Source organism: Micromesistius poutassou (genome assembly GCF_964030765.1).
Source record: "Micromesistius poutassou genome assembly, contig: SCAFFOLD_3243, whole genome shotgun sequence".
NCBI classification, from domain to species: domain Eukaryota; kingdom Metazoa; phylum Chordata; class Actinopteri; order Gadiformes; family Gadidae; genus Micromesistius; species Micromesistius poutassou.
In genome coordinates, this window is record NW_028179723.1 from 25,001 (window position 1) to 37,750 (window position 12,750).

Below are 12,750 nucleotides of genomic sequence, written 5' to 3' on the forward strand. Positions count from 1 at the left end.
CAACCCATTCTTTAGGAAAGACTGCGTTAGTTACTAGTGCGTTAGTGCACTAGTGGGTTAGTGCACTAGTGGGTTAGTGCACTAGTGGGTTAGTGCACTAGTAGGTTAGAGCACTAGTGGGTTAGTGCACTAGTGGGTTAGTGCACTAGTGGGTTAGTGCACTAGTAGGTTAGAGCACTAGTGGGTTAGTGCACTAGTAGGTTAGAGCACTGGTAGGTTAGAGCACTGGTAGGTTAGTTAGTAAGTTAGAGCACTAGTAGGTTAGAGCACTAGTAGGTTAGTTAGTAGGTTAGAGCACTAGTAGGTTAGTGGTGACCTCCTGCTCCTGGTGGACAGGTGGAGGAGGTCAGTGGTTAGTAGGTTAGTTAGTAGGTTAGTGGTGACCTCCTGCTCCTGGTGGACAGGTGGAGGAGGTCAGTGGTTAGTAGGTTAGTTAGTAGGTTAGTTAGTAGGTTAGTGGTGACCTCCTGCTCCTGGTGGACAGGTGGAGGAGGTCAGTGGTTAGTAGGTTAGTTAGTAGGTTAGTTAGTAGGTTAGTGGTGACCTCCTGCTCCTGGTGGACAGGTGGAGGAGGTCAGTGGTTAGTAGGTTAGTTAGTAGGTTAGTTAGTAGGTTAGTGATGACCTGCTGCTCCTGGTGGACAGGTGGAGGAGGTCAGTGGTTAGTAGGTTAGTTAGTAGGTTAGTTAGTAGGTTAGTGGTGACCTCTTGCTCCTGGTGGACAGGTGGAGGAGGTCAGTGGTTAGTAGGTTAGTTAGTAGGTTAGTGGTGACCTGCTGCTCCTGGTGGACAGGTGGAGGAGGCGCGGAGGAAGAAGTTCAACGGCACGGTGCAGGGGGCGGGGCCCCAGACCATCACCGTCATCCCGGCGGCCAACGGGCTGCAGTCTCTGTTCCAGAGCTGCCAGCTGGTGGGCGGGCCCGGGCTGGTGCTGACCCAGGCGCCCATCACGCTCGCCGTGGCCCAGCAGCCCGCCGCCGCCGCCGCCGCCGCCGAGGCCCACGCCGAGCCCAGGAGGCAGGGCTCCCCGCCGGGCGGGCCCCTGGGCCCCGGGGCCGACCCCCTGGGGGCCAAGCCCAAGAAGTCCAAGGAGCAGCTGGCGGAGCTGAAGGCCAGCTACGGCCGCCGGCAGTTCGCCACGGAGGCGGAGATCGCGCGGCTGATGCGCGTCACGGGCCTCACCAAGCGCGCCATCAAGAAGTGGTTCAGCGACACGCGCTACAACCAGCGCAACGCCAAGGAGCACCAGGGGGGGGCGGCCGCCGCCCCCGACGGGGCCCCCGGCGGGGAGCCCGCGGGCGGCGAGGGCGGGGCGGGCAGCGGCGGCCCCGCGGACGTGGCGGCCGGCGGTGGCGGCGGCCGCAGCGGCGGCGGCGGCGGCGCCCCCGCGGTGACCATCGTCATCGACTCGAGCGACGACGCCAGCGACGGCTCGCCCGTCTCCGGGCCGGCCGCCTGCGACCCGCGCGTCAAGTTCCGCCACGCCTTCCCCGACTTCACGCCGCAGCGCTTCAAGGAGAAGACGGCGGAGCAGCGGCTGGCGCTGGAGGCCAGCTTCCTGACCTCGCGCACGCCGTCGGACGAGGAGCTGAGCCGCCTGCGGGCGCACACCAAGCTGACGCGGCGCGAGGTGGACGCCTGGTTCACGGAGCGCCGCAAGGCCCTGGAGCCCGACGCCGACGGCCCCGAGCGGCCCCCGGCCGCCGGCGCCGCCGCCGCCTCCTCCTCCTCCTCCGGCAGGGCCACGCCCCCCGCCGCCCGGAAGGTGCTGAAGAAGACCCCGGAGCAGCTGCACATCCTGAAGACGGCGTTCGTGCGCTCGCAGTGGCCGACCACGGAGGACTACGACGCCATGGCCACGGAGAGCGGCCTGCCGCGGAGCTACATCGTCAACTGGTTCGGAGACACGCGCTACGCCTGGAAGAACAGCAACCTCAAGTGGTTCTACCTGTACCAGAGCGGAAAGGTACACCTCGTTACACCTTGTTACACCTCGTTACAGCAGGCTGGTTACACCTCGTTACACCTCGTTACAGCAGGCTGGTTACACCTCGTTTCACCTCGTTACAGCAGGCTGGTTACACCTCGTTACACCTCGTTACAGCAGGCTGGTTACACCTCGTTACAGCAGGCTGGTTACACCTCGTTACAGCAGGCTGGTTACACCTTGTTACACCTTGTTACAGCAGGCTGGTTACACCTCGTTACACCTCGTTACAGCAGGCTGGTTACACCTCGTTACAGCAGGCTGGTTACACCTTGTTACACCTTGTTACAGCAGGCTGGTTACACCTCGTTACACCTTGTTACAGCAGGCTGGTTACACCTCGTTACACCTCGTTACAGCAGGCTGGTTACACCTCGTTACAGCAGGCTGGTTACACCTTGTTACACCTCGTTACAGCAGGCTGGTTACACCTCGTTACACCTTGTTACAGCAGGCTGGTTACACCTCGTTACAGCAGGCTGGTTACACCTCGTTACAGCAGGCTGGTTACACCTTGTTACACCTCGTTACAGCAGGCTGGTTACACCTCGTTACACCTTGTTACAGCAGGCTGGTTACACCTCGTTACACCTCACACTTCGTTACAGCAGGCTAACATGAGTTCATCGTGGAGCTCTAATGACCTGTAACATGAGTTCATCATAGAGCTCTAATGACCTGTAACATGAGTTCATCATAGAGCTCTAATGACCTGTAACATGAGTTCATCGTGGAGCTCTAATGACCTGTAACATGAGTTCATCATAGAGCTCTAATGACCTGTAACATGAGTTCATCATAGAGCTCTAATGACCTGTAACATGAGTTCATCGTGGAGCTCTAATGACCTGTAACATGAGTTCATCATAGAGCTCTAATGACCTGTAACATGAGTTCATCATAGAGCTCTAATGACCTGTAACATGAGTTCATCATAGAGCTCTAATGACCTGTAACATGAGTTCGTCGTGGAGCTCTAATGACCTGTAACATGAGTTCATCGTGGAGCTCTAATGACCTGTAACATGAGTTCATCATAGAGCTCTAATGACCTGTAACATGAGTTCATCATAGAGCTCTAATGACCTGTAACATGAGTTCATCGTGGAGCTCTAATGACCTGTAACATGAGTTCATCGTGGAGCTCTAATGACCTGTAACATGAGTTCATCGTGGAGCTCTAATGACCTGTAACATGAGTTCATCGTGGAGCTCTAATGACCTGTAACATGAGTTCATCGTGGAGCTCTAATGACCTGTAACATGAGTTCGTCGTGGAGCTCTAATGACCTGTAACATGAGTTCATCATAGAGCTCTAATGACCTGTAACATGAGTTCATCATAGAGCTCTAATGACCTGTAACATGAGTTCATCATAGAGCTCTAATGACCTGTAACATGAGTTCATCATAGAGCTCTAATGACCTGTAACATGAGTTCATCGTGGAGCTCTAATGACCTGTAACATGAGTTCGTCGTGGAGCTCTAATGACCTGTAACATGAGTTCGTCGTGGAGCTCTAATGACCTGTAACATGAGTTCATCATAGAGCTCTAATGACCTGTAACATGAGTTCATCGTGGAGCTCTAATGACCTGTAACATGAGTTCGTCGTGGAGCTCTAATGACCTGTAACGTGAGTTCATCATAGAGCTCTAATGACCTGTAACATGAGTTCATCATAGAGCTCTAATGACCTGTAACATGAGTTCATCATAGAGCTCTAATGACCTGTAACATGAGTTCGTCATAGAGCTCTAATGACCTGTAACATGAGTTCGTCGTGGAGCTCTAATGACCTGTAACATGAGTTCGTCGTGGAGCTCTAATGACCTGTAACGTGAGTTCATCATAGAGCTCTAATGACCTGTAACATGAGTTCATCATAGAGCTCTAATGACCTGTAACATGAGTTCATCGTGGAGCTCTAATGACCTGTAACATGAGTTCGTCGTGGAGCTCTAATGACCTGTAACGTGAGTTCATCATAGAGCTCTAATGACCTGTAACATGAGTTCATCATAGAGCTCTAATGACCTGTAACATGAGTTCATCATAGAGCTCTAATGACCTGTAACATGAGTTCATCATAGAGCTCTAATGACCTGTAACATGAGTTCGTCATAGAGCTCTAATGACCTGTAACATGAGTTCGTCGTGGAGCTCTAATGACCTGTAACATGAGTTCGTCGTGGAGCTCTAATGACCTGTAACGTGAGTTCATCATAGAGCTCTAATGACCTGTAACATGAGTTCATCATAGAGCTCTAATGACCTGTAACATGAGTTCATCATAGAGCTCTAATGACCTGTAACATGAGTTCATCATAGAGCTCTAATGACCTGTAACATGAGTTCGTCGTGGAGCTCTAATGACCTGTAACATGAGTTCGTCGTGGAGCTCTAATGACCTGTAACATGAGTTCGTCGTGGAGCTCTAATGACCTGTAACATGAGTTCATCATAGAGCTCTAATGACCTGTAACATGAGTTCATCATAGAGCTCTAATGACCTGTAACATGAGTTCATCATAGAGCTCTAATGACCTGTAACATGAGTTCATCATAGAGCTCTAATGACCTGTAACATGAGTTCATCGTGGAGCTCTAATGACCTGTAACATGAGTTCATCATAGAGCTCTAATGACCTGTAACATGAGTTCGTCGTGGAGCTCTAATGACCTGTAACATGAGTTCATCATAGAGCTCTAATGACCTGTAACATGAGTTCATCGTGGAGCTCTAATGACCTGTAACATGAGTTCGTCGTGGAGCTCTAATGACCTGTAACATGAGTTCATCATAGAGCTCTAATGACCTGTAACATGAGTTCATCGTGGAGCTCTAATGACCTGTAACATGAGTTCATCATAGAGCTCTAATGACCTGTAACATGAGTTCATCATAGAGCTCTAATGACCTGTAACATGAGTTCATCATAGAGCTCTAATGACCTGTAACATGAGTTCATCGTGGAGCTCTAATGACCTGTAACATGAGTTCGTCGTGGAGCTCTAATGACCTGTAACATGAGTTCATCATAGAGCTCTAATGACCTGTAACATGAGTTCGTCGTGGAGCTCTAAGTCGTGTCCTGTCCGTGTTGAAGGTGGACGAGGCTCTGAACGGCGGTCCGGTGAAGACCCAGAAGAAGTCTCGGAAGCGGTTCCGGGGTTGGTCCCGTAGAACCCGCCGCCCCTACCCCTGCAGACGCTCGCCCCAACCCAGGCCCCCCCCCGCCAAGGTCTGGACCACCAAGCATCACCATGGCAACCAGCACTGCACTCATACCATCACCATAGTAACACCACCTCACCATAGTAACACCATCGCAAGTAATAACACCACCACTAGTAACATCACTATCAACACCATCACTATAGCAACACCATCACTATAGCAACACCATCACTATAGCAACACCATCACTGTAGCAACAACATCACTATAGCAACAACATCACTATCACTGTAGCAACACCATCACTATCACTATAGCAACACCATCACTATAGCAACACCATCACTGTAGCAACAACATCACTATAGCAACAACATCACTATAGCAACACCATCACTGTAGCAACACCGTCCCTACAGCAACACCATCACTGTAGCAACACCGTCCCTACAGCAACACCATCACTATAGCAACAACATCACTGTAGCAACACCGTCACTATAGCAACACCACCACTATAGAAACAACATCACAATAGTAAGTAACACCGTCACTATAGTTTGTGTGTGTGTGTGTGTGTGTGTGTGTGTGTGTGTGTGTGTGTGTGTGTGTGTGTGTGTGTGTGTGTGTGTGTGTGTGTGTGTGTGTGTGTGTGTGTGTGTGTGTGTGTGTGTGTGTGTGCGTGCAGGTGGGCGAGGCGGTGCTACAGGACCACTACCTGCTCTACGGGGCTCTGGAGGAGCAGCAGCTGGACGAGCTGGTGAGCCGCTCCGCTCTGGGCTACCAGACGGTCCGCGACTGGTTCTCCGAGGCCCAGCGCCGCGCCGACCGCGGCCTGGAGCCCTTCACCTCGCCCGGGGCCCCCGGGGGCCCGCCGCCGCCGCCGCAGGAGGGGGAGGAGGAGGAGGAGGAGGAGGAGGACATGGAGCTGGAGCCTCAGGGAGAAGAGGAGGAGGAGGAGGAGGAGGAAGAGGAGGAGGGGGAGGAGGAAGGGGGCCGGGGGGAGCAGGTGGATGAGGAGGAGCAGCAGGAGGAGAAGGGAATGGAAGAGCAGGAGGAGGGGGAGGGGGAGGAGGGGGAGGGACGGGGGGAGAAGGGGGAGGAAAAGGAGGTGCAACGGGGGGAGGAGAAGGTGGAGGAGGAGCAGGATGCAGCAGAACCAATAGACGCAGAGAAAGGAGCAGCAGAACCAATAGAAGCAGAGAAAGGAGCAGCAGAACCAATAGAAGCAGAGAAAGGAGCAGCAGAACCAATAGAAGCAGAGAAAGGAGCAGCAGAACCAATAGAAGCAGAGAAAGGAGCAGCAGAACCAATAGAAGCAGAGAAGGGGGCGGGAGATTCTGAAGCCGTCAGCCAATCACAGCCTCCGGAGAAGCAAGAGGAGACGTGATGATGATGATGATGATGATGGGGGGGGCGGGGGGGTCACAGCATTTTTGGATTACAAACATTCAGGGGAACCCCCACAGGAAGTCACTGCTCTTCACAACAGGAAGTCACTGCTCTTCACAACAGGAAGTCACTGCTCTTCACAACAGGAAGTCACTGCTCTTCACAACAGGAAGTCACTGCTCTTCACAACAGGAAGTCATTGCTCTTCACTTCAGGAAGTCACTGGGCTTCACAACAGGAAGTCACTGGGCTTCACAACAGGAAGTCACTGGGCTTTACAACAGGAAGTCACTGGGCTTCACAACAGGAAGTCACTGGGCTTCACAACAGGAAGTCACTGGGCTTTACAACAGGAAGTCACTGCGCTTCACTTCAGGAAGTCACTGCAGCTTTTTCTGGCTGTGCGTTAACTGCCAAAATCAGGTGTTTTAAGTTTATACAAAGAACTGAGGATCACATGCTCTCAAGGGAAGATAATAAATCATATACATTAGACCGTACTATATCATATAGGTCAGTCTGATATACATTAGACCGTACTATATCAGATATATATATTTATATGTATATGTATATCATATATAATAACGTGTATGTGTATATATGTACGTATACATATGTTTACGTATGCGTACATGTGTGTATATATGTCTACACACGCATACCTGTATACAAATGTGTGTATATGTATACATATGTGTATGTGTACATATGTATGTATTGTGTGTATATATATGTATATAAATATGTGTATGTATCCATCCTGCGGTCCAGGCTCCTCCTCTGACCTTTGACCTTTGACCTTTGACCTGGTTTCGTCGTCTACTTGAGACTTTTAAACTGAACGGCCTTGTGTGTGTTTTTACTTTTCTATGTTTGAGTGGTTTGTAAATCGCCAGTGGAGGGACGGGGGCTCCTCTCTCTGGTCCTGGGGGGCCGCCGGGGGGGGGGGGGGCCCTGGGGGGGCCCGGGGGGGGGGGGGGGTCCGCTCCACACCAGCCTCATGGGGACACGGCGCCGTGATGGACTGTTGCTCAATTATGCTCTCATTCAAAGCACCAAGCTGTCCCACACCTGCCAAATAAAGGGCCGCCCGGCGCCGGGCTCGAGGGACCCCGCCCCCCCCCCCCCCCCCCCCGCCTGTCGCCCCTGGCGACCACGGAGCTGTGAGAGGGGGGGGGGGGGGGGGGGCCCTCGGGGACGGGCTCCGCCCTCACAGGAAGTACAGACCCGTGTCTCCGAGGACGCCGCCGCCGCCGCCGCCCAGAGCCTTTAACCCTTTATACCGTGGTGGAGGACTGAGGGGGGGCTGAGGGGTCTAGGACCGGTCTGAGGGGTCCTGGATCCTCAGCGCTCACCTCCACCTGCGCTTCATTTCAAACGTCGGTGCCAAGGATCTCTGGGCCTCTGGGCCTCAGGGCCTCGGCTCAGGAGCCAAACCTCAACTTATTTATTATGGTTGGACTCTTATGGATTTATTTCTTTTGTTTTGTCTTAAGTGAAGGAATAAAGATTTTTAAACCAAGTTCCCCTCTGGTGTTACTGTCTCTGTACTGTCTAACCCCTACCTGCTCCTTAATGACCTGTCTCTGTACTGTCTAACCCCTACCTGCTCCTTAATGACCTGTCTCTGTACTGTCTAACCCCTACCTGCTCCTTAATGACCTGTCTCTGTACTGTCTAACCCCTACCTGCTCCTTAATGACCTGTCTCTGTACTGTCTAACCCCTACCTGCTCCTTAATGACCCGTCTCTGTACTGTCTAACCCCTACCTGCTCCTTAATGACCTGTCTCTGTACTGTCTAACCCCTACCTGCTCCTTAATGACCTGTCTCTGTACTGTCTAACCCCTACCTGCTCCTTAATGACCTGTCTCTGTACTGTCTAACCCCTACCTGCTCCTTAATGACCTGTCTCTGTACTGTCTAACCCCTACCTGCTCCTTAATGACCCGTCTCTGTACTGTCTAACCCCTACCTGCTCCTTAATGACCTGTCTCTGTACTGTCTAACCCCTACCTGCTCCTTAATGACCTGTCTCTGTACTGTCTAACCCCTACCTGCTCCTTAATGACCCGTCTCTGTACTGTCTAACCCCTACCTGCTCCTTAATGACCCGTCTCTATACTGTCCCAGGGTCTGGGCGTACAGTGGGCGGTACCTCTCCATCCCTAACCACCCACCGATTGGATGTCAACGGATGTGCGTACTGTGATTGGTTGGTAAGGTAGAGGAGTCCCGCCCATCGTACGCCCGGAGCAGAGGACACAGTTTAGCGTCATTAGGCTGCACCTCATCTGTATCTTGTGTAAGTAGTGTGTGTGTGTGTGTGTGTATAATACTACTGTGTATACTTGTAGGTTGTAGGAGGGAATAAGGTAATAAGGGATCGATGTCTAATAAGGGATCGATGTCGATCAAAGTCCAGTAGATTAGAGTAAAGTTATTCCTCGTGTTCTCCAGATGTCACGTGGGACGGGTCGACCTGTAACCGCGAGACGGGACGTGATGCCCGTGACCCCCAGCAGGGGGCGCTCGGGTTCCGCAGCACGGCGGTGCACCCTCCTCCTCCTCCTCTCCTCTTCCCTCTCCTCCTCCTCCTCTCCTCTTCTCCTCCTCCTCCTCCTCCTCTCCTCTTCTCCTCCTCCTCTCCTCCTCCTCCTCTTCCCTCTCCTCCTCCTCCTCTCCTCTTCCCTCTCCTCCTCCTCCTCTCCTCTTCCCTCTCCTCCTCCTCCTCATGCTGCTCCTCAATGAGGACCCTGGTCTGGTCTGGTCTGGTCTGGTCTGGAGGGGTCTGGTCTGGTCTGGTCTGGTCTGGTCTGGAGGGGGTCTGGTCTGGAGGGGTCTGGTCTGGTCTGGTCTGGAGGGGTCTGGTCTGGTCTGGAGGGGTCTGGTCTGGTCTGGTCTGGTCTGGTCTGGAGGGGTCTGGAGGGGTCTGGTCTGGTCTGGAGGGGTCTGGTCTGGTCTGGTCTGGTCTGGTCTGGAGGGGTCTGGTCTGGTCTGGAGGGGTCTGGTCTGGTCTGGTCTGGTCTGGAGGGGTCTGGTCTGGTCTGGTCTGGTCTGGTCTGGTCTGGTCTGGAGGGGTCTGGTCTGGTCTGGTCTGGTCTGGTCTGGAGGGGGTCTGGTCTGGAGGGGTCTGGTCTGGAGGGGTCTGGTCTGGTCTGGTCTGGAGGGGGTCTGGTCTGGAGGGGTCTGGTCTGGTCTGGTCTGGTCTGGTCTGACCGGTGTGTTCAGGACCTGCTCGAGCCCAGTATAAACAGGACTGGAGGTCCGAGACTGATGCGTTATTAACATAATATATAATGTATAATATATAATGTATAATGTATAATATATAATGTATATGTTGACCCCCCCCCCCCCCGCCATGTGTGCACCGCGCTGAGAGCCAGGCGGGATTCTGGAGGACATCACGCCCCGCAGCGCGCCTCCTCCTCCGCCCCGCCGCGCGCCTCCGCCGCCCCGCCGCGCGCCTCCGCCGCCGCGCCTCCGCGCCTCCGCGCCTCGCCGCCGCCGTCCAACTTTTCTGTACATTTCGCGTCATCCAGACGAAGGGGGGAGAAAACTGGCATCCTATGCAAATATATGCTGACGTAAAAGATCATGTGGTCGTCGTCGCCGGCGCCCCCCCCTATGAGCGCGAGGAGGTGGTTCTCCTCCGGTCGTCTTTAGGTTCGGCGATGCCAGGATCCGTACCCGCCGCGCCGCGCCGCGCCGCACCGACCCTGGCCCGGGAGTAGGAGCCGCCTAGCCGCCGCAGAGCCGCCGCAGAAGACACGCCGCTCACGAGGTAAGACCCGCGGGGAACGCGGCGCTCGCTGCTCCAACCCGGGGACACGTCCTCCGACTCGCCGCTGAGCTGAAGTTTATTAGTGATGCGATGCGATGCAGACCGCCGTCCCGCCAGCACATACACCCCCCAACCCCCCCCCCCCCCCCCCCCCCCCCTCCCGACCCGACACCCTGGGAAACCCGGGATAACGTGGAGTAGCCCGGGTACCGTGGACTAACCCGGGTACCGTGGGGGTAGCCCCCGGGTGCCGCGGACCCCCGGCCGCCCCGGGGGGGTGCCCTGGTCCGGGGTCAGCGGGTATTCGGGGAGAGTTGTCAGACGAGTTGTGGTGTTTTTTCGCATCCAACTTTTCGCATGGAGGTCCGCACATGATACACGTATGAGCAACACAACACACGTATGAGCGACACAACACACGTATGAGCGACACAACACACGTATGAGCAACACAACACACGTATGAGCGACACAACACACGTATGAGCCACATAATGCATGGACCCGCACCGAGGCTAACCGCTAACGGCTAAGCTACCGGGAGATGCTAAAGCATCACTAGCTCTCGCCCCGGCCGCCCTCGCCGTGTCTGCCCGCCTGACGGGGCTCTGTCGGCGGGGTGGTGGGGCTGGTTTTGCCCGCCACCCTTCCCGGCGAGGCGAGGGGAATAAATACACGCAGTATTCTCCGCAGTGTCGGGTTGAGTGTTTTTTTTGGCCGTGTGTCCACTCGGTGTGTCGGGGCTAGATGAGCCGGCGTGGGTACGGGGATAGGGAGTGCTCGAGGAGCGGTTCATCCGAGGTGGCGGTCCGCCTGGCGGCCCGGGTCGTTTGAGGTGACGCCGCTCAGCGCTTGCGGGGCTGCGGCGGTACAGCAGGGGGGCTGCCGGGGGCGCTTTCTGCCGCTACAGGGTCTGTCCCCGGCCGGTCCGGGGTCTGTCCCCCGCCGGTCCGCGGTCTGTCCCCGGCCGGTCAGGGGTCTGTCCCCCGCCGGTCCGCGGTCTGTCCCCGGCCGGTCCGCGGTCTGTCCCCCGCCGGTCCGCGGTCTGTCCCCGGCCGGTCCGCGGGCTGTCCCCGGCCGGTCCAGGGTCTGTCCCCCGCCGGTCCAGGGTACGGTGTGTGTGTGTGTGTGTGTGTGTGTGTGTGTGTTGGCGTGTTCCCAGATGTGGAACCGGACGCATTGCGCCAGTGAATCTGCTTGTCACACAAAAACATTAACTTTTATTTTAATCTGGATGGAATCCGCATCTCATTCAACTTTTCGGCCGACTCTGTTGCGGGCCGTGGCCGGTGTCCGTCTTCGTTTTGAAGGACACGCTCCACGAACACACCGTGGTTCACTGCTCTGGGAAAGACTGCAGCGGGGAGCGGAGATCTTCCCCGGCTTATCCGAGCGGGACCAAAAGTGTGTCGAATCAAAGCGCCATCTCGTTCTCAGCGTGGAATCACGTTTTTATATTCAGTTGACCGACTTGTGTCTGATGTGATGCTATTATTGCGTCGCTGTCTCGTCAAGGCGGCTAATCCTGTGATATGGACGTTAGAGAGAGAGAGAGAGAGACACACACACACACACACACACACACACACACACACACACACACACACACACACACACACACACACACACACACACACACACACACACACACACACACACACACACACACACACACCTATTCCTATTCCTATTCCTTTATTATAAAGTTATTCATCTTTTTCGAAGGCAATATTTCAACTCCAGTAAAGTGTTGGTATTTAAAGGCTCTGCGTGCCGCTGTGACCATCGCTACGGCCGCCTGCTCAGTGCTTTGATGTCATTTCCTGTTTGGATCTGGGATGCTTAGTGGTGCAATATAATGACTTGGCAGGCGTTCATATGGACTGTTAAAGGATAACACTCTCACTCTCTCACCCTCTACGTCTACTTGTGTCCTATGCAGTGAACTATTTATAGGGTCCCCATTTTGTTTAATAGGCGTACGACTGATGCTCCCGTCCTCACGATGTCCCATGATGCATCGTGGATATGCATCAACAGAAGTAGGCGGGGCTTGGTGTGGCCAGGCCGTCCACCATGAGGGGGGGCTGGTCTAACCCTAACACAAGGCTAGCCACAGAGGCTAACATAAGGCTAGCCACAGAGGCTAACACAAGGCTAGCCACAGAGGCTAACGTAAGGCTAGCCACAGAGGCTAACACAAGGCTAGCCACAGAGGCTAACACAAGGCTAGCCACAGAGGCTAACACAAGGCTAGCCACAGGAGGCTAACACAGGCTAGCCACAGAGGCTAACCGACGGCTAGCCACAGAGGCTAACACAAGGCTAGCCACAGAGGCTAACACAAGGCTAGCCACAGAGGCTAACATAAGTCTAGCCACAGAGGCTAACCGACGGCTA

The 12,750-nt window shown here is 54.5% G+C and overlaps 1 protein-coding gene across 1 annotated transcript in view; it reads left to right on the forward strand.

The window, feature by feature from the left end:
* LOC311372569 (zinc fingers and homeoboxes protein 1-like) overlaps positions 1-7,470 on the forward strand; it is a 19,187-nt gene extending 11,717 nt beyond the window's left edge. The window contains exons 5-7 of the mRNA XM_084489557.1: positions 793-1,965; positions 5,098-5,232; positions 5,857-7,470. Of these exons, the coding sequence (XP_084345683.1) occupies positions 793-1,965; positions 5,098-5,232; positions 5,857-6,558 (2,010 nt within the window). The 3' untranslated portion in view covers positions 6,559-7,470. The remainder of the gene's footprint in view (positions 1-792; positions 1,966-5,097; positions 5,233-5,856) is intronic.
* Positions 7,471-12,750: the final 5,280 nt, after the last annotated feature.